The 25680-nt window shown below is 41.1% G+C and overlaps 1 protein-coding gene across 5 annotated transcripts in view; it reads right to left on the bottom strand.

Annotated features, from left to right (window-relative positions):
• The window catches only part of ppp2r5ca (protein phosphatase 2, regulatory subunit B', gamma a), a 159958-nt gene that overhangs the window by 59604 nt on the left and 74674 nt on the right, over positions 1 to 25680 (bottom strand). For all 5 annotated transcript variants that reach the window (XM_063047310.1, XM_063047303.1, XM_063047316.1 and 2 more), the window contains 4 exons: positions 18244 to 18354; positions 6721 to 6813; positions 4948 to 5078; positions 2872 to 2931 (listed from right to left, as the gene is read on the bottom strand). In XM_063047310.1, the coding sequence (XP_062903380.1) occupies positions 2872 to 2931; positions 4948 to 5078; positions 6721 to 6813; positions 18244 to 18354 (395 nt within the window). The remainder of the gene's footprint in view (positions 1 to 2871; positions 2932 to 4947; positions 5079 to 6720; positions 6814 to 18243; positions 18355 to 25680) is intronic.

Below are 25680 nucleotides of genomic sequence, written 5' to 3' on the forward strand. Positions count from 1 at the left end.
CACTTAAGAAATATGCTAGTTTAAGAGATCCCCTCATATCCTCCTAGCCTGCTTAATCTCTTCTTGTAAATTAAACCTGCCAGCCCTGAATATTCACAGCACTTCCAAGGCACCTGTGTGTAATTGTTGCTGTCAGTCTCTTGCCATTTAACAAATGTTCTGCATTGATTACGTATATCAAAGTGGAAGATCTTGCATTTTTTCAGATTATATTCTATCTGTCTTGTTCTTGCCCACCAATCAGGTTTCCTATATTACTTTGAAGAATCTTTTCCACTTACAGTCTCACCTAGTTTACTATCAACAAACTTGGAAATATGACAGTCAAATCACTGAGATTGTGAATAGCTGGGGCCTCAAACACCAATTCCCATGGGACCTACAAGCTGGCCAACATTCATTGCTTTCTATACAATTACCAATCCCATCGTCAGTTGAGTACCATCAATTCCATGTGCTCCAACCTTGTTAAATAATTTTTTTTGGGTGTGACCTTATTAAAAGCTTTCCAGAAACTAACCACAGTCACTAGTTCCTCCTCATCCATTCTACTTATCACTACAAGAATTAGACAATACAGCCCATCGGGTCTGCTCTGCCGTTCCCTTGTGACTAATTCATTATCCCTCTCAACCTTATTCTTCTGCATTCGCCCTGTAACTTCTAACACTCTTACTAATCAAGAACCTCTGCTTTAAATATACCCGACTTAGCCTACACAGACATCTGTCACAATGAATTCCACAGATTCACCACCCCTGGCTAAGACAATTCCCCTGAATGCTATTTGAAGGGACATCTTTTTATTCTAAGACTGTACTCTCTGAACATGAACAGAATATTTCCTACAGTGGGAGAGTGTAGGACCACTCTATATAGGCTTTTTAAATATTCAATAGGTTTCAATGAGATCCCCCTCACTTTTCTAAACTCCAGTGAGTACAGGCCCAGTCATCAAACGCTCCTTAAATGTTCTTTCATTTCCATAATCATTTTCGTGAACTTTTCTCATCCTTTCTTAGAGACGGGGCCCAAAACTGCTCACAATACCCCAAGTGAGGCCTCTGAAGTGCCTTATAAAGCCTCAGCATTACATCCTTGCTTTTATATTTTAGTCCTCTCGAAATGAGTGCTAACATTCCATTTGCCTTCCTCCCCACTGACTCAACCTGCACATTAATCTTTAGGGAATCCTGCATGTAGACTCCCAAGTCCCTTTGCACCTCAGATTTTTGAATTCTCTTCCCGTTCAGAAAAGTCAATGCTTTTACTCCTTCTACCAAAGTGCATGACCGTATACTTCCCAAGACGATATTCCATCTGCCACTTCTTTGGCCATTCTCCTAATCTGTCTGAGCCCTTATGCAGCCTCCTTGCTTCCTCAAAACTATCTGCCCCTCCTCCGATCTTTGTATCCTCCGTAAACATGGCCAAACTTATAAATTTCAAAGATTACTTGTTGGCAAAATTACCTATCAAATTTCAAAGCACCCAAACAACATAACACAGAATTAAGATTCAGCCTTAGCATCTGAAGCAGGACAGGCTACAAAAAGAAACCATGAGGGAGAGTGCAATGTCGTTACTGCATTTGTTTGGGCAATGGTGCAAATGTGGATGATTCTGAACAAAGCAGGTGAACCTACTGGTGACAAACAACAGGAATTCTGCAGATGCTGGAAATTCAAGCAACACACATAAACAACAGGAATTCTGCAGATGCTGGAAATTCAAGCAACATATATCAAAGTTGCTGGTGAACGCAGCAGGCCAAGCAGCATCTACAGGAAGAGGCGCAGTCGACGTTTCAGGCCGAGACCCTTCGTCAGGACTAACTGGTCCTATTGGTGAAATGTTTTGCAATGAGCCCTTTCAGCAAGACTTTGCCATATACTTTCCACAGCTGCAGGTACATTTAACAGTATTTTGAAAATGATACGCAATTCCTTGCATGCATGACAAGAAATAAAGACTTAATGGAAGCTCTAAAATACCTGAAGATTAGTTTTAAATACATATTATATGATTGGAGCAGAATGAATTATTATAACAATTGACAGATTATGAAGAATGCAACACCTTAAGTAACATTGCTCAAAAAATCTGAACGTATCTAATGCCCTTAAGCAAAACTTTTAAGATTTCTCTTTTAAAAAAAAGGGTCTGAAATTAATTAATTTTTCTAAACAGTAAGAAAAACCATAAAGGCAAAAGACCAATTCACACCCCCCGCCAAAAAAAAATGAACCCCAGTTACACCCTATTATTTCCTAACGAAAGTACACATACACATTTAAGAAAAGCATTGTTGAAATGTTAGGAAATTTGGTTTTGAAATACCCTATGAACCTTGAAAGATTCATCTTCCACTTGAAATGGAGGACTTTACAGGTTTAAAAACTTGCACGATCTAAAATCACTCAGAACACAAGATTGAGAGTTTTCTGAGAAAACGATGAGCCTCACAGATCCTGGATAATTCTGGATTAAATATAATTACTTGGAGCTTTTAATCAATTTTGTTCATATTATTTTAAGATCTTATCTGTACTAGCACAGAATGTAGAACATGATTTTTGTAAGTGCAAACACCCACTGGAGTAATAAGACACATCACAAGACGCATCAAATGAGTTACCACATGGAACTGAAACAGTACCTGCAACCTAGTTACACTTCCTCTACATATACCACAGACCTATTTAAAAATCTGCTCAGATCAGAATGGCTAAACCATGCACTGTTCCACAGTGCAATGGTGATAATATTGCAGTTCCAAAATATTACTATTTCAAAATGTGAAATTCATGGCCATCCCAACAACAAAAATCTTAGATCTCCAAAGCACTTACAAAAATAGCAACCACTCACCTTCCCAAAATCTCCAACAGTTCCGCGATACCATTGTGGTGTTCTGTTTCATAAATAAACCTAGGATAAAGAAGTGATTATAAATAGATTTATGGTTACTTACAGCATTAATCAACTAAATCCAAAAGCAGAATAATGCTGAATTATGCAAGCATGGTTACTGAGTGCTTGTGCTCATAGAACTTCATTTCCAACCCAGAGATTGAGGTAAATCTAATATGGTACAAAACAAAGCGTATGGACTGGAACGCACAGCTTTGCGCACTAGTTCCAGGGTGCTTGATACCAAATTAGGAAGGTAGCATAATGCACAAGCACCTGACTCTTCTGTAGACATACCATGGGTCCAGGGCAAGGGCTTCATTATTTGCTGATGCAAGAGGCTAGATACACTCCAAACGTGCCCCTCAGCTTAACCCCACCCATGCATTTGCATGGATTGCTTACTTTCATTTAGAACTTACTTTTTCCCTCATGATAGATTTGTTTTCCTTATATAACAGGGTTTTGTGTTAAATATCTTATTGTTGTTACTTTCAATCAATAAATGGGTTCGTTTACAAATTAATTTAAAAATCTTCATGTCTCACTTAATAGTGAGACATTTCGAAGCAATGAAAAGGTCATGAGATTATAAAATGTCAAAAGATCATCAAAACTGTCTGTGGGCTGGGCCAAACTTTCCATTGTTTGCAGCCTAGTTGCTCACTACGCTTTGCAGAAGACAGCAGGTGACTGCAGGAGGTAAGTGTGGCAATGAGGTTACCATACAGAATGACAAGAGAGCTTGTTAAGCACAATCCAATCCATTAATACACCTTAAATTTCAGAAAAATAACTCTCAATGCTTGGAAGAGCTTTACCCATGATGGACTGAGCTGTATCCACTATTTTTTTTAATTGAATTTTCCATTCATATGTATTGGGTGTTTTCATACCAGACTGTGATGCAGCCAGTTAATGTACTCTCCACTACATATCTGTACTAGTTTGTCAAACTTTTAGATGTCCGCCAACTCCTAAGGAAGTGGAGGTGCTGCCATGCTTTCTTCATAATTGCACGTGTGCTGGGCCCAATACAAATCCTCTGAAATAATAGCACCTCTAGGAATTTAATGTTGCCTACACTCTCCATCTCTGATTCTACAATGAGACTGCATTATGGACCTCTGGTTTTCTTAACCTGAAGTCTATATTTATTTCCTTGGTTGAGTGAGAGGTTGTTGTTATGACAAGGTAAGTCACCAAACTATAAATAGTTATTGTTCAATAATAGCAGACAATCACAATATGTTTGCAGATCAAGCAACATCCATCGGGAAAGAGCTAACACTTCAGATCAAGTACTCTTCAACAGAACTGGAGAAGTGAAGAACAGGTGATGCAGAAGTGGGGTGGAGAAAACAGAGGAAATGTCCGTGGTAGAACGCAGACCCAAATTGTCAACGTGATTATCTTAAAAGCAAGCTGTTAAAATTTTAAAATGAAATAGTAAATCGCAAACTGATTGAATTTGTTTCTTTTTTCTCTTCTAATTGCCCTTTTCAAAGTAATTTCTCACTTGTTTTGCATTGAACATCTACATGTTTTGCCTCAATGATAAGAGAATTGAATAGTCTCTGCAGGCGCTTAATCAGAATAAAAGTACAGCGTGCTTACAATGGTTAAACTTACTTCACTAATAATTCAATAGCTGGTGTGCAAGCTGAGAATTACTTCACTGACCTGTGCTTGGGAATGGCTGCTGAAATCTTGGTGTGCAAATGCTGGGAATATTTTACCTTGACGACAACATGGTGGAAAAATACTTAGGGTGCATGAATGCGGAACAGGCATGTCCTGTATAGTACTGTTGAAGGTGTGCTTTGAGAAACTCAAGCACTTCTTTGCAATTCTGAAGTGCCTTTTATACAACTGGAAGACTTTGGATGCACCCACCAACAACAGCACTATCAAAACCTGCGCCCATTTATTTGACAGGTCTGGGTGATGACACCACCATCTCTATTACAACACACTAGATTCCACATCAATTAAAAACATCCAAATTGATAATTACTTTTTAAACACACGTACCTATAAAATATATTATTGATTTGTTTTCGGATATAAGCCCGCAGGCCCAAGAATTTTCCATAGATGCGATGAAGGGTTGTTTTCAAAAAATCTCTTTCACGTGGATCTTCACTGTCAAACAGTTCTAATAGCTGTTGAAATAGGGGAAGATGTATTAAACCTTATTGAGCACCTTCCTGGCTAGATAAGAGTGAGAATTTCTATTGTAGAGCAATCTGTTTGGCAAAAGTAAACAGTATCTCTGATGTCCTTTAATTAAGTTTAAAAAAGCATTCTTAGAATTCAGTAAGACCATTGCCCATTTAACCTAGAGTGGGCTTAGAGGATTTGGATCTCTGGGCACATGGAAGCACTTTAACTTCCTTAATAAGTAGTTGATCAAAAAATATTTTCCAATGTTGAATAGACTAGCAAGGCAGAATAAAAGATTACAGGAGTTCATTAAGACCTCTCCAAGCCATTCTTATCAAGTATCTCGTAATATTTTACACAAGATTTATTGCAATATGCTTCTAAATAAATGTTCTGAGACCATGCCTTTACTCAAACTGAGCTAGTAGATGCTACATACAGAGGTAGTAAACCTTTTTCAGCTAAATTGGCAATAAAATTCTAAGTCATTTTCTCGAGTGCTACATTGATATTGAGCAGACTTCATTAATGAATTAGTAACAATAATTATAGATTTTAAGGAAAAAGGATGAGTCCTGTTACTGATTTATGTGTATTCATTGTTTTACTAATAAAAGTATAACAGACACAGACGGAAATAAACGAAGCATTTAAGAAAACCTTTTCCAAGGTAATTAAAATTTAAAAAGACAAATGAAAAATATTCACTAAGTCACTGAATTACATTTATTTACTGTTATCACTAAATATCCAGTGCTCACTCACAAATGACACAAAAACATAAGCAGAGTGAGGCCAATGCCAACTGGTGTGCACACCAGATCTGCAAGGATTTCAAAACACATCATCCGATTTCACATGCTCTTGCAATGTCACATCTCCTTGCTCTCAGGCTGTAAAATGCCATTTGCTGCTTCATTAGGCAGTAAAAATAATCATATCATAATCATTTGTTATAGGTGGGTTTTAAAGAATTGTGGGGTATACAAATAATTATGGAAAAGGAAAGAATGAGACTCAAATCTGCTATTTTCAAAACCACCAGCTCATTTTCTAATATAATAATCATTACTTCATTTGTGATGCCCAAACTGCTTGAAGGCTCTTAAAGCATAATACAGAAAAACAAACGTGCATCTATTCTGGAATCTGTTAATAAGTGTTCTCAAAGAACCTAAATAAATGAACTATTTTTTTTAAAATGTAGTGCTGTAGGCAAACATTACAAGTCCTTTTTATAGCTTCAAACTTAAAATTTAAAAAATGAGAAAATTCTAGTCAATATATCATATCCTAACATTTGCTGTCAACTTGTTAAATTTGCTTATTGGCAATGTGACCTGACAACACACTTAAGGCATTGCTACAGGGATCATTCACACCTTGCATCTATAGACCCCATTAACAGGTTTGATACAAGTTCATACTACAGCCCCGTAGAGCTGATACATAAAAATTATTTTATCTTGTTCTGATAACCACCATGAATTAGCACTAAAAATTATGGAAAATAATGCTGATCATGATGATCCAATTTGTTTAGCAAAACTTTAATACCACAAAAATTAAGAGATGCCAACTAGAAAGCCATTCAGGACAAATAAAAAAAATAAAATAAGCTTGGTGCATTATTTCTCTTACCTGCATTACAAATTTCTGGTCAATGTACTTCTTTGCTATATTTGGTTGAAAATCAGCAGACTCCAGAAACCTCAAGAAAAATTCATACACCAACTGAAAAGAAAATTATTAATAATATTGGTATTAATAGATGACAAAGATCACATTATACTGCATTATATTCTATATATACAATCAGAGTCCACTGAGAATGTTTGTGGTCTTCTGCTGCTGTAGGCCATCCTCCTCTAGGTTCAGCTTGTTGTGCGCTCAGACATGCACTTCTGCACACCACTGTTGTAACATATGGTTGTAAGACCCTAAGACACAGGAGCTGAAATAGGCCATTTGGCCCATCGAGTCTGCTCTGCCATTTCATCATGCCTGATTTATTATTCCTCTCAACTCCATTCTCCTGCCTTCTGTATGAAACACCCCAACCAGAATAACCAACTGTACGGTCAGACATCAGCAAATTTTCATGCCTCAGTGAGATTAGGTCTCATTTCTCTATATTTGAGAGTGTACTGGGCCAAGTTACTTAATTTCTCATTAGGATAGTTCCCTGTCCTCTAAATTAAACAGGAGAAGCATCATTATGTTTCTTTTATTTAGGAAGAGCAGACCAGAACATAATTTTCCAAGTGCACCCCAACTAGGGCACAATAGCACTAAAACAACTTTATGCTAATATTTAAATTTTCTCAGAGGGACCATTTGTTTTTCTTACTTGCAGTATCTACACATTAATATTCGATGATTTGTATGCAAGAACAACCAAGAGCTTCTACTCTATTGACATTTGAAATGTTCTTTCATTCTGTGCACACACTGATTCTCTGCAATTACTCTATCCTTAACTCATCCTTATCACTGTCAATTTGTTCCTATCTCAATCCTGCAACCAAAACCCATTGTATTACAAACCCTGACCCCTGGCAACCTAACCATCCCAGACTTGTACTTGGCCCCCTCTTAACCATGACACTGCCTTCCCATTCTGTCCATCAGAGCCCCTCCCACCAGCTCCTTGGGCAGTCCACTACCCCTAATCTCTAACTGAGCCCCAGCAACTCCCTCCCCACACGCCTACCTGGACAACTTCAACACTACCACCCATTCTCTCCTTTCCACCCCTCCCAGAATCCTGTCTCCTTCAACTGCCCAACTTTCCCAGAACCTCCTTCCCCTGTATCTACTTACCACTCCCAGAAACCTCCCTTTCAGAACTTCCTATCCCCTCACCTACTCCCCTAACCCACCCCACTCCATCTGGAATGCCCTTTACTCCCCATTGCCCAAGAGCCCCTTAAACTCCCTCTACCCACACCCCGCACTCCATTGTACCCCTTCACCACCCTTGAACACCCAATCCCCAACCACCCACCCAGCCTCCAAAATCCTCCAACCACCTCACCCATGTTCTCTGACTCTCCTCTCCCTCACAGCCACCCCTTCCAATTCCCCTTCCCCCAGCCCTCTCTAGCTTCCTTATTCCTTGGCATGTCCCCTCCCTCCTTTTCCTGACACAGCACAGTACCCCTCTCTCCAACCCCCACCCTCCCCAGGGCTGTGCCCTCATATCTTCCATCTTCTCACTCTTCCCCACATTCTACCCCATTTGGCTTCTTCAAATTCCTCCAACCCCCTGCCTCTCCCTCATTCCTCACTTTCTCTGACCCCCCCCCCACCCCGGCCAGGATTTTCCTCTTCTTTTCCTTGCTCACTCTCCCTTTCAGCTCTGTTTTCTCTCTCTACACCATTCTGTGTACCTTGTGGCTCAGATATTTCCTGACCAAAGCAGCGGCTGACTCTTCCACCCTACTGTTGTCCATTGCCAGGGCCTGAGCTGTTTACACCGCATCTTCCCTCTTCATTCAAATCACCAACACTGAAACTACGCAAACCTCTCACTCTTCCAAGTCCATTTGAGTTACTGTCATCTTTCTGTCAGTTTGAACAAGTCTGGCCATTCTCCTTTAGAATTTACAGGGCATCCACAGAACTGCCACTTATTGGATTTTGTTTTTGTTTTTCGCACCATTCTCTGTAAACTCTAGAGATTACCATGTGTAAAAATCCCAGGAGATAAGCAGTTTCTGAGATACTCAAACCACTCTGCCTAGTACTAATAATCATTCCACTATCAAAATCACTTAGATCACATTTCTTACCCATTCTGATGTTTGGTCTGAACAACAATTGAACCTCTTGACCATGTCTGCACACTTTTATGCATCGAGTTGCTGCCACGATTGGCTGATTACAACCTGCATTAATGAACAGGTGTACCTAATAAAGAGGCCACCAAATGTAAAACTAACATGATTAATTTGTGTATAATTATTTTTGTAGTGGACCTGTGTTATGCATCATTTCCAAGTGAAATGGTAACTGTTAATTAACCGAAGTATCTTATGGCAACTTGTCCACCAACTTTACTCCCTCCCTTTTTTTTGCCTTCAGCTGTTGATCAATAGAGGATTAGGTTTATGGTGCTGAAGGTTTAAAAGCCATTTTTGAAATACAGGAAAATAATTTTTCTAGTGCTAAGAAGTTAACTAGTACGAGATCAGACTGGCTTCTTGTCTACACCTCAAAAGATCCTCAGACTATGGTCTGCCTGTTGACCAAAATACTTTTGCTTAATTGTTTACAGCTGCATACTAACCTTTAGTATGAAAGCAAGCTGTTCCAATTAGATTTACAGTCAAAATAAATTAATGGAGTAGTTCTATGTTGAATTTGAGTGAATAACAACTAAATGTCCAATGTATGACCAATAATAAGAAACAACTAAATTATTTAGGTTAGAACTGAATTTTGAGATTTTCTACTGTCTGAAAAGAATCGTGTTTAAATTTACTACATTATTAATTGTCAAATTTCACTTACAAGAAGATTCATTCCAAAGAACTAATTCTAATTTGCAACGATTATAGTTAAATGGCTGTATACACTGAGGACCAGTAGGAAGGTGATATGTTAGCATGCAGAAATAACAGAAGGAATTTTAGAAAATTGTAAATCAAAGAGAGACAATGGGGCTTTTTGAAGGGAAATTTTGTTCAAAAGATTTGCAAGTATCTTTAGGATGTATTAAACAGGATTTACTGGTGTAACGCAGCGGTCCCCAACCACTAGGCCGTGGACCGGTACCGGGCCGCAAAGCATGTGCTACCGTCCGCGAGGAAATGATATGATTTGGCAATATGAGTCAGCTGCACCTTTCCTCATTCCGTCACGCCCACTGTTGAGCTTGAACGCACGCGAGGTCATTACCCACGCGTCATCCATGTCAGCACGGGAAGGAGATCAACTCCTTGAGCTTGCAAATGACGGTGGGCAGAAAAGTATGTTTGACATAACATCTCTGCCGGCATTCTGGATCAAAGTCAAGGCTGAATATACTGTGACAGCCACAAAAGCACTGAAAACGTTGCTTCCATTTCCGACATATTTCTGCGAAGCGGCGTTTTCTGCAATGAATACTAAATTGCGGAATAGATTGGACATAAGGAACCCCCTTTGAGTATCGCTGTCTCCCATCACTCCTCGATGGCACCGTCTCGTTGCAGGGAAACAAGCCCAGGGCTCCCACTGATTCAGCGATATTGGTGTGTTGCAATGATTTTATATGTTCATATGGGGAAAATATGTGCCTGAACAGAATTGCCAAAAACGATCTGTAGGAAAAAAAAAAATTTTCTACACGTGCACACCTACACACATGCACACACAGGTGTTCGCGCAAGGCTTCATGGTCATGGTAGTCTTTCTCGGGGTAAACACAACGTATTCGACTGCTACTCTTGTCCGTTGGCAACCCTACCCATCCCTCACCCCCGGTCCGCAAGAATATTGTCAATATTAAACCGGTCCGCAGTGCAAAAAAGGTTGGGGACCCCTGGTGTGATGTATTTGGGTTTCCAAATAGCATTCGACAGGTCGTTGCACAAAGGATGGTGGGATAAGGGTGATTACTACAAGAGATAACATTTCACAGCTTTGGCACTAACACAGGACCAATTTGCTTTCAAACTTACTCTGCCATTTGATACAATCATGCCTGATCATCTTCATATCCCTTGACACGTTTTGTTTCTAGAAAATTATCCACCATCTTAAATAATATCCATCAATTAAGGAGACCAAAACAAGAGGCAATGTGCCCTGAGACACAAAAGCTTGAAGATGCTGGGATAGGGAATAAATGAATAATTGCTAGAGGAACTTGGGAAGTAGACAGTTGACCATTCCTTGAATGGTCCACAAACATAACCTTGCACATTAATTGCACTTTTGCAATTTTTAAAAATATTGTAACTTATACTATTTTTAAAAAAAAAATCTTACATCATATTGCTGCTACAAAATAAATTTCACAATATACATCAGGGACAGTGAACCTCATTCTGAATACACGGAGGCAAGCACTGCTCCTTATGGTACCACATCAGTCGATGCATGATATCCAAAAATAACTAAGTTATTGCAGAGGTGGAATTACAACATGGAAAAGGATCTTTCAGACCAATGCATTCATGCTAACCAAGATGCCTATCCAACCTGGTTTCATTTGCCTGTGTTTGACCCTTTTCCTGCCCATATTCCTGATGAAATACCTTTCAAACATTGTCACTGCTCTACCGCTGGAAGCTTGTTCCATGTAATCACAATTATGTGCAGAAAAGCTTACCTTCAGGTCCTATTTAAATATTTCCCCACATTTCCTCACTCCCATTTTAAATCTATATCTTCCATTTTTATACATTTCTACCTCTGGAGAAAGACTTTGTGTATTCACCTCATCTATCCATTCACTCGTGATCTTATAAAGTTCTACAAGGTCACCCCTCAGTCTCCCACATTTCAGGTAAAATATCCCAGCCTGACCTTATAACTCAAACCCTCCAATCTCAGTAACATCTTTGTGAAGCTTGGCTGCACCCTTTCCATCTTAATGACAACCCAACTATAGCTGCGCGACAAGAACTACACACAATTTCTAAATGTGGCCTCAGCACGACTTGTGCAGTTGCAACATAACACCCTATCTCCTGTACTTAATGATGTGACCAAGAATGCAAGTCTGCCAAAAGTCTTATCCACTATCTTGACTGCTTATGTCATCACCTACAGGAAAATTTGTACCTATACTCTTAGGTATGTCTGTTCAACAATCTTCCTCAAAACCCCCCCATTTATTGTACAAGTCCTGGCAAAATATGACATTTCACCTCTGAGCTCTTCCTTGGCCCACCTTCTGTAAATTTTAAACTCATCTTCTTCACCATTTACTACACCACCAATTTTGGTGCCATCCACAAACTTACCAACATGTTATCACCCAAATTGTTAATACAGATATAAACAACAATGGTCCAGCACCCAATCCCTATGGTCATATACCTCCGACTGCCACCCTGTCTCCTTCCACCAAGCCAATTTTCTATACAATTGGCTAGCTCATGTGATCTAACCTTCCACACTAGCCTACCATGCAAGATTTTATCAAAGGCCTTGCTAAAAATCCATGTAGATAACGTCTACTGCTCTGCCCTCAATATTCTTTGCTTCATCTTCAAAAAAAAACACCTCAAATTTGTGAGACTAGTTCCCAAGCACAAAGCCATGATGACAACCCCAACTAGTCTTTACCTTTCCAAGTAGACCTTATCCCTCAGACTCCCCTCCAGTAACTTTCCCACCACTGATGTTAACATCACTGGTCTGTGGTTCACTGGTTTGTCCTTGCAGCCTTTCTTAAATAAACGCACATCATTAGTCACTCTCTATTCTCTCAGGACTCCCACGTGACTAAAGTTGATGCGAATATTTCTGTGTGGGATCCACAATTTCCTCCCTAGCTTTCAATAATGATGCACTTAGTTAGCAAACAAGAGAAAATCTGCAGATGCTTGAAATCCAAGCAACGCTCAGAAAATGCTGCCTGGCCTGCTGAGTTCCTCCAGCATTGTGTGCGCGATGCACTTAGTTAGGTTATTGATTTATCTACCTTGACATGCTTGAAAGCCACCAGTAAGTCCTATTTGGTGATTTGTACCTGGACCAAGGAATCATGACTCATTTGCTTTGTTCCAAATTAAGGATTTTAATTTGTGGATTACTTCTTCCTTTTTTCATAAGTATTTTAGATTTAATATAATTTTACACACACAGGCCCCAAAGAGCTCCTGTGTCAGTCATCCAGCCTCATTTTCCAGCAGATGATCAGGTGTTGCTCTTTATTAGATCCATAAACATGCTGTTTGAGAAAACTTCCCATGGCACATTTAAAATATTGTCTTAGGGAAATTGGTATAACCTACCATTACAATCCTATTATTCTTACAGATGTCTGTCAACATATCTGTCAGGTATCTTCCAGAAAAACGGTGGCAGGTATACACGCAGCAGCCTCTCGGAGTGAACCAAAGGTGTTTTTTCTTTGTTAAATGGTGTTTCTATACAGAATAAGACTATTCTTGACTCCAATAACTGCATGTAAAGCAAGTCCACTGCATCAGCTAGCTATTCATTGCTCAGAGTAGCCAGTTGGCAGTTCAGAGAAAGCGAGTCAGCCCACTGAACTGAGAGATTTGAGCCAGGCTGCTGAGCCCGGGAGATTCAAACAGGGCTGCAGGAGGAGATGGATTGTGTACAGAAGAGCTGACCTGGGTGGAGATTGTGCTGCTGCCTGCTACTAGGAGGCACTGGAGTTGATGCCTTCGTGTTGATGCAAAGGCGGCGAGTAGTGAAACTGAGAATGACGGTCTTGGATGTTTCTTTTGCGATCGCAACACCCTGTTGGAACATTAATTGCTGCAAGCCTGTTTCCCTTGTTCAGAGGGGAGACAGGCAGTGAGGCAGCAGTGTTGCCTCGGTTATAGTGAGGACTAGGCCTCAATCCTCAGGCTTGTGTTGTAGTGTGGTGTCTGGGCTCAGTGTGGGGGCGGGGGGGGGTGGTGGTGGCCTCACTGTTTGGTGCTGCCATCCAGTGTTGGATCAGTGGAATTACAGGTTGGACTGCTGGGAACCAATTTGCAAGATATCATAGAAAACATAGAACATAGAAAGCCTACAGCATAATACAGGCCCATTGGCTCACAAAGTTGGGCCGAAATTACCTTAGAAATTAGGGTTACCCATAGCCCTCTATTTTTCTAAGCTCCTTGTACCTATCCAAAAGTCTCTTAAAAGACCCTATCATATCTGCCTCCACCACACGCATTCACCATTCTCTGCATTAAAAAAAAACTTACCCCTGACATCTCCTCTGTACCTGCTCCCAAGCACCTTAAACCTGTGCCCTCTTGTGGCAGCCATTTCAGCCCTGGAAAAAAGCCTCTGACAATCCACACGATCAATGCCCCTCATCATCTTATACACCTCTATCAGGTCACCTCTCATCCTCCGTCGCTCCAAGGAGAAAAGGCCGAGTTCACTCAACCCGCCTTCATAACGCACGCTCGCCAATCTAGGCAACATCGTTGTAAATCTCCTCTGCACTCTTCCTACAGTTTCCACATCCTTCCTGTAGTGAGGTGACCAGAACTAAGTACAGTACTCCAAGTTGGGGTCTGACCAGGGTCCTATATAGCTACAACATTACCTCTCGGTTCCTAAATTCAATTCCACAATTGATGAAGGCCAATGCACCGTATGCCTTCTTAACCACAGAGTCAACCTGTGCAGCTGTTTTGAGCATCCTATGGACTCGGATCCCAAGATCCCTCTGATCCTCCACACTGCCAAGAGTCTCATCATGACAAAGCTATGCTGACTATTCCAAATGTTCATAAATCCTGCCTCTCAGGATCTTCTCCATCAACTTAACAACCACTGAAGTAAGACTCACTGGTCTATAATTTCCTGGGCTACCTCTACTCCCTTTCTTGATTAAGGGAACAACATCTACAACCCTCCAATCCTCTGGAACCTCTCCCGTCCCCATTGATGATCATTGCCAGAGGCTCAGCAATCTCCTCCCTTGCCTCCCACAGTCGCCTGGGGTACATCTCATCCGGTCCCGGCGACTTATCCAACTTGATGCTTTCCAAAAGCTCCAGCACATCCTCTTTCTTAACATCTACATGCTCAAGCTTTTCAGTCCGCTGCAAGTCATTACCACAATCACCAAGATCCTTTTCTTAATGAATACTGAAGTAAAGTATTCATTAAGTAACTCTGCTATTTCCTCCGGTTCCATACACACCTTCCGACTGTCACACTTGATAGGTCCTATTCTTTCACGTCTCATCCTCTTGCTCTTCACATACTTGTAGAATGCCTCGGGGTTTTCCTTAATCCTGCCTGCCAAGGCCTTCTCATGACCTTCTGGCTCTCCTAATTTCCTTCTTAAGCTCCTTCCTGTTAGCCTTGTAATCTTCTAGATCTCTAACATTACCTAGCTCTCTGAACCTTTCGCAAGTTTTTCTTTTCTTCTTGACTAGATTTACTACAGCCTGTGTACACCACGGTTCCTGTACCCTACCATAACTTCCCTGTCTCACTGGAACATACCTATGCAGAATTCCACACAAATATCCCCTGAACATTTGCAACATTCCTTCTGTACCTTTCCCTGAGAACATCTGTTCCCAATTTAAGTTTCCACATTCCTGTCTGATAGCCTCATAATTCCCCTTACTCCAATTAAACGCTTTTCTAACTTGTCTGTTCCTATCTCTCTCCAATGCTATTGTAAAGGAGATAGTGATCATAATTCTATCCCCAAAATGCTCTCCCACTGAGAGATATGACACCTGACCAGGTTCATTTGCCAATACCAAATCAAGTACAGCCTCTTCTCTTGTGGGCTTATCTACATATTGTGTCAAGCAATCTTCCTTAACACACCTAACAAACTCCACCCCATCTAAGCCCCTCGCTCTAGGGAGATGCCAATTGATATTTGGGAAATTAAAAACTCCCACCACGACAACTGTTATTATTACACCTATCCAGGATCTGTTTCCTTATCTGCTCCTTGATATCCCTGTTACTATTGGGCGGCCTATAAAAAACACCCAGTAGAGTTATTGACCCCTTCCTGTTCCTAACCTCCACCCACAGAGACTCCGTAGACAATCCATGACGTCCAACTTTTCTGCAACCGTGACACTATCTCTGATCAACAGTGCCACGCCCCCACCTTTTTTGCCTCCCTCCCTATCCTTTCTGAAACATCTAAAACCTGGCACTTGAAGTAACCATTCCTGTCCCTGAGCCATCCAAGTCTCTGTAATGGCCACATCATAGCTCCAAGTATTGATCCACTCTCTAAGCTCATCCGCTTTGTTCACAATACTTCTTGCGTTAAAATAGACACAACTCAAATTGTCAGTCTGAGCGCATCCTTTCTCTATCACCTGCCTATCTGCCCTCACGCACCGTTTCCAAGCTTTCTCTATTTGTGAGCCAACTGCTTCTTCCCCAGTCTCTTCAGTTCGGTTCCCACCCAACAATTCTAGTTTAAGCTCTCCCCAGTAGCCTTAGCAAACCTCCCCGTAATGATATTGGTCCCCTGGGATTCAAGTGCAACCCGTCCTTTTTGTACTTGTCACACCTGCCCCAAAAGAGGTCCCAATGATCCAGAAATCTGAATCCCTGCCCCCTGCTCCAATCTCTCACCCACACATTTATCCTCCACCTCATTCTATTCCTGCACTCACTGTCACGTGGCACAGGCAGTAATCTGAATATTGCTCAGGGTCTTGACTAAAAATGTGTTTCCTTACATGACCTATATTCTTCTTTTTTTCCCTTTCCCGTTATTTTGAACACTTGTGTATGTTTTTGCCCTTTGGCCCCAGAGAAATGTTGTATCATTCTGCTGTATCCATGTATGGATTGAATGGCAAACTTGATTTGATTTAATTTCCATGGACTATTGCAGGGTGGTGATGCTATGATCCTTAAGTGATCATCTCCTGTTTATTTTTACATTTGACTCATACAGCCTCATTGGATGATCCCAAAAATATCCTAGGACCACTGTAATGTTTTCCTTAATCAAAAATGGAACTCTGCCTCCCCTCTCCCCTGCCTCTATTACACCTGCAACATTTATATTTTGGAACACTGAGCTGCCAGTCCAGCCCCTTTCTGAACTATGTTTCTGTTATAGCTATAACATCACAGCTTTATGTATCAATCCATGCCCCAGATTTCTATGCCTTACCTATCAGGGTTCTTACAGTGTAGTTCATCAGACCTTTCCCATTTCCAGTCTTTCCTCCACCTATCTTGTCTACTGATCTTTCTCACTTTTACATTTATAGTTGTCTCAATTTTCCTATTTGCAACACTGCAGGTTTGGATCTCAAAGCAGTAACATGTTTCCTGCCAACCAACTTTCAATCAATGCCAGTCTATCATATCAATCCCTTGTGCTTTAAAATTTTCGGACTCACATGGGACAACATAGGCATTCTGAAAATTTAAATAGACTACACTGGCTTTTCCCTCATCTATTCAACCAGTTAGGCCTCAACCATTTCTAACACACGTTAAAGATATGTACAAAGCAGCAAATAGTATTATGGCCAAATCTGGTAATGATAACAAGTTGCAAGGAAGGCACAATGAACTTGCAGAAGGGATATAGACAGTTAAGTGTGCTAATTTGAAGATGATAGCATTATTCTTACCACAACAATGCATTTGGGATTCTGGCAAATTAGGGAAATCAGTTCTTTCTTTTTAAAAGAATGGGATTAAGAATTGAGAGAACACTGAAAAACAGGGTAAATTTGAATTCAGTGCAGTCATATGGGACAAAGGAAGAGAAAAATCTAAAAAATTAAATTTTTATATTATTAATAATCTGAAGACTACATACTTTAAACTACTCATATCCTTTATAATTCAATTAATAAACAGATGCAATGTCATGAGAGGTTTATGAGTTTTGCAAAGCTTATGAAGCAGTATTAATCAGATTGAAAAGTAATGATCATCATCTCCCTCTTGTAGCAAATTTCTGACCAATTTAATTGTTAAAGAGTTTGCAAAACATACTGTGGTTAACTGAGTGGGTGAGAAAGAATCAAATAGCATATTAAATGAAGTACGAGGTTCTTTACTTTGGTTGGAAGATAATCAAAATAAAATTTTCAAGTGGTTAAAACCATCAAATGTTGCTATAGATTTTTAGTATGCTGGCATATAAAATTCTTAATACATGGTCAGCAATTTAAGACTGACAAGAAAACAAATAGTGAATTGTTTTCAAAATGTCAGTGCAGTTTCATCATTTCCTGCATCAGGAACATAATACTGTCATGTTCAGAGGACCAAATGAACAGGAAACACATCTAACTTTTAAAGAAAAAACTACTTGAAGGTAACAAGTGAATTATATCTCAGCAGGTCTAACAGACTACAGCTTTTCGTACCCTTCATGTATTGGAAACACCAGATGGAAAATATGATATAGAGAAAAATAGAAAATACAAGGAAAAATAATAAACACAGGACTACCCATGGATGTCAAAGATCATAAACTTTGAATAGTTGAATATCAATTCTATACGGTACCTGTAGATGAGGCCACGCAGCCTCCAATGTTGGTTCATCCTCTTCAGGATCAAACTCTGCACCTGTGGGGTTTGATGAAGGTGGTAATGTCCGAAACATGTTCACTGCAAACTGAAAAGTTGTTGAGAGGTTAGATGTACACACATTCACTGTAAAAGTGTGTAAAATATTGCTTTGTTTAGAAATACAGTTTGTCTGTGCACATCCCCTTAAATTTAAAATATGCTTGCAACATTACAAATGGCTATCTAACAAAGAGCATTGTCCTAGTCATAGCAACTCATGAAGTTCATACCAATTACATTACTCTGCTTTATTCCTGTAACCTTACAAATATTTCCCTCAAATATCTGTGCAATATTCTTTTGAAATCCTTGATCATTTCCACTTTCACACATGAACCAGGTCTTTCAATTCATTGTGGAGTATTAAAGGTCTTCCACATATGCCATATCCCACCCCTATATTTCTATGGCGTCTTATTCTTATACGGGTCATTAATGATAACAGTTCTTTGTGCACCTTATCTAAACCTGCCAGGACAGCCATTAAATTTCTCCTGAATCATCTCAAGGACCAGACCGGAACTAGAAGCAATACTCTAGACATGGTCTGATAAAGAGTTAGCATAATTTCTCTGCTTTTGCATATAACACCTGTATTTATGAAGCCTGAAATTCTGCATATGTTTTGCTAACTATATCATGCCATCTTTAAAGGTCTATGCATACAAATACCCATGTACCTGTACATCATTAATTTTACACTGAATCTTCCTACCACTTTTTTACTGCATTAACCAACCACTTTTCTGCCCTGTTAATGAATTGGATCATCCTTGCTCTCCAACATACCCTCAAGTTTGACATCTGTAAATTTTTGAAAAATTACTGTATTCCAAATAAACCAACAAATTTGTAACGATCTTTTAAGGTGGCAGGGTGAAAATACGTCTCTACCAAAGGAGGTGCAAGGTACTCCCTCCCTCCGCTAGCCTGTAGGTCATCCTTGAACAAGGTGTAGCACCTGCTCAGCACCCCTCACTGATGAGGGTCACACGAATCCATGGGAGTAGGTGGTGGATAGTTACATGTGTACATCACAAGTCCTAGTTATGTGACCACTGACACTAATCTCTGAAGAACATTGATAATAGCTGGGGTCAACTGTCTTGTAAAGACACTGCCCAGAGGGAATGGCAAACCACTTCTGTAGGAAAAATTTGCTAACAATCATGGTCATAGGAAGACCATGATCACCCACAAAGACATGACACACAACATCTTTTGGTAATTGTTTGAATAAATGCACTGCAGCACATTTTTTAAACTTGGACCACTAATACCCAACTTTCAGGAGATACATGTTCACGGACATCATTACATTTATGAAAATCAGCTAAATTTTCGTCAACAAAATGTGATTAAAAGTGGATCAAAATGAATTATACCATTTTAATTTACAGCACATTATTTTTTTTCTTTGTAATGCCAAAATAACCACCACTCAAACAAAAACCTCTTTGCTCAGTCTCTTTATTACTCAATTCAAACTGAAGCCGCTGTTGAAGGCTGGACAGGAGAACAACAAATGAGGTAGATTATACTTGCATTTCTTTCTTATGTATTATGACAAATGCTGACAAAACTGAATTGTTAAATTAAAATCTGCCTTTGCCTTGAGATTGGAGCCAAAATTTTACATCATAGAAAACTTACAACACAGGTGACATCAATTCAGCCCATTCTGTCAATGCTGGGGTTGGGGGGAAGGGAGGAAATAATCATTATTCTAACTAAAATCTCACAATTAACTCAGACTTGGCAATATGTAGGAGTACAAGAGACTACAGAAAAAAAAGAGGGCTATACAGTAGGGAGATTCTAGGCAGTTTCTAGAGTAGGGTACATGGTCGGCATAACAATATGGGCTGAAGGACCTGTAATGTGCTGTAGATTTCTATGTTTCTAGAGTCAAAACTGACAGGAATTTTATGTGAAAGGAGACAACAATGTGATCACATTTAACAATTCACTAGTTTATTTCCCTTCTAACCCCTTCCCTCAGGAGGTTTTTTTAAAAAAATCAGTTATGACATATTTTTAAATGTTATTTCTTATAACTGACAATAGCTTAATAATCATGTGGGTTGTAGCCTGAGGAGTAGGGCGGGGGATCATGAAAAACTTTATTCCATCACACAGGTGAAGAGCATCTTTACAAATGAAATCAGTTGCTCAGGATTGTCCGAGTACACATGATCTGATCTCATCTTGGCTCATCTCTCTTGGGGTTCATCAACATCCTTTATAATCTTCAGTCAGTAAACTAAATTATGGAGGATGCAGTGATAGCATAGGCTTAATCTCTTTGCTTGGATGTACTACTATCAATGATAAGCAACTTTACTGAAATATTCCAGAAATTCTGAAGGTGGCTTGATTACCACAGATGTAGTTGGCATATCAATTACAATTTTACTGGTAGATTGTTAGGAACTTCTGGAGATGTGCTCTAACCCATGAGCTTCTCCCAAAGTTATCACAAGCAACCAGGAGGAACTCCCACTGAAATTATAACAACACCTCAAGACAAGACCAAAATTTATTTTTCAGAAGCATGGTAATTTTTAAACAGTCAAAAAACTTTTGTTCAGTTAAGAGCAGTGAATTGTTTGATGTGGCAATATATCCAACATAATAAAAGTTTACAACATAATCTACTGGATCAGCAATACAAAAACAATTTATACCAATCTGAGTCAAGAGACCTCATTCTTTGCATAAACACAATGAACAAAATGTTAAACAGAATAGTCTGGTTTAAGTAAGTTTGTCTTAAAACTAAAAATTGTGGGTAAGTTATGGTAAACAAAACTATGAAGCAAATTTTAATAATGTGACTAACTACTGCCAAATGAACACAATAATTCTAGTATCAGTAGTATGTATGCATTCTTTGAAGATTGAGATGAAAGAGTATAACGTCAAAAAGGCATTTTTACAAATTAAAAAGAAACCTAGATGGCTAATGCATTTAAGTTTCTTTCCAATTGAACCAAAATCCCATATACTTGATTTAACATTGGATGCATTTTCATGTAGTCCCTCAATCATTTTGTATAATGTGTTACTTGTTTTATTACCTGCTTGTTAAAAACAAAATGCATTTTAGTTCCTAAGCATTTTGTAACTATTCCATTTCTTATGGGGTTGAATATGAAGTCCTAATTACCTTCCATCATTTACCAGTCATATTTCACTTTTTCCACTATTTATTAAAGGATTCTATGATCAGGAATATACTACATTAGTTTCTTATTTTAAGCAAGCAAACGCCGGTTTCATTCTTTCACAACCCAGGTGTTACAAATCCTTTGGCTAGTACTTTTACACATGGCTTTAGCAGGAAATGGAACACCTCGTTCCTGTTGTTTCCTATCATACCTACACCCTTACACCCTTTCATGCCAGAAAAACACTCCTGACATACAAAACAGCAATTCACATGGACTTTCTCCAATCGAGTATAACATGCTCAATCTTCAAAGCAATCTGCTCTATATTAGGAAGTCCAAATGTAGACTAAGTGATTACTTCAATAAACAGCAGCATTACCTGCAAGGGTGATAAGAAAGACTCAGTAATTATTTTCATTTTTACTACCCATTTTTGGTACTTTTGGAGTATGTTTCAAAACTATTTGAATGGTCACCAATTTTATATTTCTGCTCCCTGAAATAGATTACACCCATAGTATTGACATGGGTACAATCTATCTGAGGGGACAGAAAACAACAGGAATTCTGCAGATGCTGGAAATTCAAGCAACACACATCAAAGTTGCTGGTGAACGCAGCAGGCCAAGCAGCATCTATAGGAAGAGGCGCAGTCGACGTTTCAGGCCGAGACCCTTCGTCAGGACTAACTGAAGGAAGAGTGAGTAAGGGATTTGAAAGCTGGAGGGGGAGGGGGAGATGCAAAATGATAGGAGAAGACAGGAGGGGGAGGGATAGAGCCGAGAGCTGGACAGGTGATAGGCAAAAGGGGATACGAGAGGATCATGGGACAGGAGGTCCGGGAAGAAGGGGGGGGGGTGACCCAGAGGATGGGCAAGAGGTATATTCAGAGGGACAGAGGGAGAAAAAGGAGAGTGAGAGAAAGAATGTGTGCATAAAAATGAGTAACAGATGGGGTACGAGGGGGAGGTGGGGCCTAGCGGAAGTTAGAGAAGTCAATGTTCATGCCATCAGGTTGGAGGCTACCCATACGGAATATAAGGTGTTGTTCCTCCAACCTGAGTGTGGCTTCATCTTTACAGTAGAGGAGGCCGTGGATAGACATGTCAGAATGGGAATGGGATGTGGAATTAAAATGTGTGGCCACTGGGAGATCCTGCTTTCTCTGGCGGACAGAGCGTAGATGTTCAGCAAAGCGGTCTCCCAGTCTGCGTCGGGTCTCACCAATATATAAAAGGCCACATCGGGAGCACCGGACGCAGTATATCACCCCAGTCGACTCACAGGTGAAGTGATGCCTCACCTGGAAGGACTGTTTGGGGCCCTGAATGGTGGTAAGGGAGGAAGTGTAAGGGCATGTGTAGCACTTGTTCCGCTTACACGGATAAGTGCCAGGAGGGAGATCAGTGGGGAGGGATGGGGGGGACGAATGGACAAGGGAGTTGTGTAGGGAGCGATCCCTGCGGAATGCAGAGAGAGGGGGGGAGGGAAAGATGTGCTTAGTGGTGGGATCCCGTTGGAGGTGGCGGAAGTTACGGAGAATAATATGTTGGACCCGGAGGCTGGTGGGGTGGTAGGTGAGGACCAGGGGAACCCTATTCCTCGTGGGGTGGTGGGAGGATGGAGTGAGAGCAGATGTACGTGAAATGGGGGAGATGCGTTTAAGAGCAGAGTTGATAGTGGAGGAAGGGAAGCCCCTTTCTTTAAAAAATGAAGACATCTCCCTCGTCCTAGAATGAAAAGCCTCATCCTGACAGCAGATGCGGCGGAGACGGAGGAATTGCGAGAAGGGGATGGCGTTTCTGCAAGAGACAGGGTGAGTAGAGGAATAGTCCAGATAGCTGTGAGAGTCAGTAGGCTTATAGTAGACATCAGTGGATAAGCTGTCTCCAGAGACAGAGACAGAAAGATCTAGAAAGGGGAGGGAGGTGTCGGAAATGGACCAGGTAAACTTGAGGGCAGGGTGAAAGTTGGAGGCAAAGTTAATAAAGTCAACGAGTTCTGCATGCGTGCAGGAAGCAGCGCCAATGCAGTCGTCGATGTAGTGAAGGAAAAGTGGGGGACAGATACCAGAATAGGCACGGAACATAGATTGTTCCACAAACCCAACAAAAAGGCAGGCATAGCTGGGACCCATACGGGTGCCCATAGCTACACCTTTAGTTTGGAGGAAATGGGAGGAGCAAAAGGAGAAATTATTAAGAGTAAGGACTAATTCCGCTAGATGGAGCAGAGTGGTGGTAGAGGGGAACTGATTAGGTCTGGAATCCAAAAAGAAGCGTAGAGCTTTGAGACCTTCCTGATGGGGGATGGAAGTATATAAGGACTGGACATCCATGGTGAAAATAAAGCGGTGGGGGCCAGGGAACTTAAAATCATCGAAAAGTTTAAGAGCGTGAGAAGTGTCACGGACATAGGTCGGAAGGGATTGAACAAGGGGTGATAAAACAGTGTCGAGGTATGCAGAAACGAGTTCGGTGGGGCAGGAGCAAGCTGAGACAATAGGTCTGCCAGGACAGGCAGGTTTGTGGATCTTGGGTAGGAGGTAGAAACGGGAAGTGCGGGGTGTGGGAACTATAAGGTTGGTAGCAGTGGATGGGAGATCCCCTGAGCGGATAAAGTCGTTGATAGTGTGGGAGACAATGGCCTGGTGCTCCTTAGTGGGGTCACGATCGAGGGGTAAATAAGAGGAGGTATCCGCGAGTTGTCGCTGTGCCTCGGCAAGGTAGAGGTCAGTACGCCAGACTACAACAGCACCCCCTTTATCAGTGGGTTTAATAATAATGTTAGGATTAGTGCGGAGGGAGTGGAGAGCAGAGCGTTCCGAAGGAGTGAGGTTGGAATGGGGACAAGGTGCGGTGAAGTCGAGACGGTTGATGTCCAGTCGGCAGTTGGCAATAAAGAGATCCAGAGCAGGCAGAAGACCAGAGCGGGGTGTCCATGAAGAAGAGGAGGGTCGAAGACGGGAGAAGGGGTCATCGGTGGGGGTGGAAGGGTCCTTGCCGAAGAAGTAGGCTCGGAGACGGAGACGGCGGAAGAAAAGTTCCGCATCGTGGCGAACACGGAACTCGCTGTGGTGTGGGCGAAGGGGGACAAACGTGAGGCCCTTACTGAGAACAGAGCGTTCTGCCTCCGACAGTTGAAGGTCGGAGGGGATGGTAAAGACCCGGCACGGATGAGAGCTGGGATCAGAGGGGGGAGGGGGGAGGCTGGGGGTGTCAGTGGAGAGGGGAGGGTTGGGGTGAGAGAAAGATGGAGCCTCTGAGGGCCCAGGAGCTGACGGTGGGATCTGAGGAAGACGGGGCTGCGGAGTGGTGGTGGGGGAAGGGGAGACGGGAGTCACAACAGCAGCACATCAAGACCCGGCCTGGTGTTCAAGGCTGGAGTTGCAGTTGGTGGTTGCGTAATCACTTCGAATGTGTCCATGGTCGTTGCTGGAGTCCGGGTTTTGAATATGTCCTGAGGTGTTGGAGGGGACAGAAGTAGGGTAGTGCTTGGTTCCAAAGGACTGGAAAAATATAAATTTCACTCCACTCTTTAACGAAGGAAGACAGAAGAAAGGAAATTATAGGCCAGTCAGCCTGACTTCAGTGGTTTGGGAGATGTTGGGAGTCCCTTATTAAGGATGAGGTTTCAGAATCTTGGGAGGCACATGTAAAATATGACAAAATCATCATAGTTTCAAGGAGAATCTAGCCTAACAAATCCACTGGAATTCCTTGAGGAAATAACAAGCAGGATAGGCAAAGGAGAGTCAGTGGGTGTTGTTCATGGGAATTTTCAGAGGCCTTTCAAGGTGCCACACGATAAGATCCCACGGTATTACAGGAAATATACTAGCATAGATAGAAGATTGGCTGACTGGCAGGAGGCAAAGAGGTGGAATAATGGGGGGCTTTTCTGGTGGGCCGCTGGTGACTAATGGTGTTCCACAGGGGTCTATTTTGAGACTGCTTCTTCTCATGTTATATGCCATTGTGATGACCTTGTGACCAAGTTTGCGGACGATGTGGAAACAAGTGAAGGGTCAGGCAGTGTTCAGAAAGCAGGGATTCTGAAGGATGGAGGTTGGTAGAATAGCAAAAAAGCGTCAGGTGAAATACAGTGTATGGCCATGCACTGTGGTAGAAAGAATAAAAGTGTAGACCATTTTCTAATTTGGGAGAAAATTCAAAATTGAGGTACAAAGGGACTTGGGA

Source organism: Mobula hypostoma, chromosome 1 (genome assembly GCF_963921235.1).
Source record: "Mobula hypostoma chromosome 1, sMobHyp1.1, whole genome shotgun sequence".
Lineage (NCBI taxonomy): Eukaryota > Metazoa > Chordata > Chondrichthyes > Myliobatiformes > Myliobatidae > Mobula > Mobula hypostoma.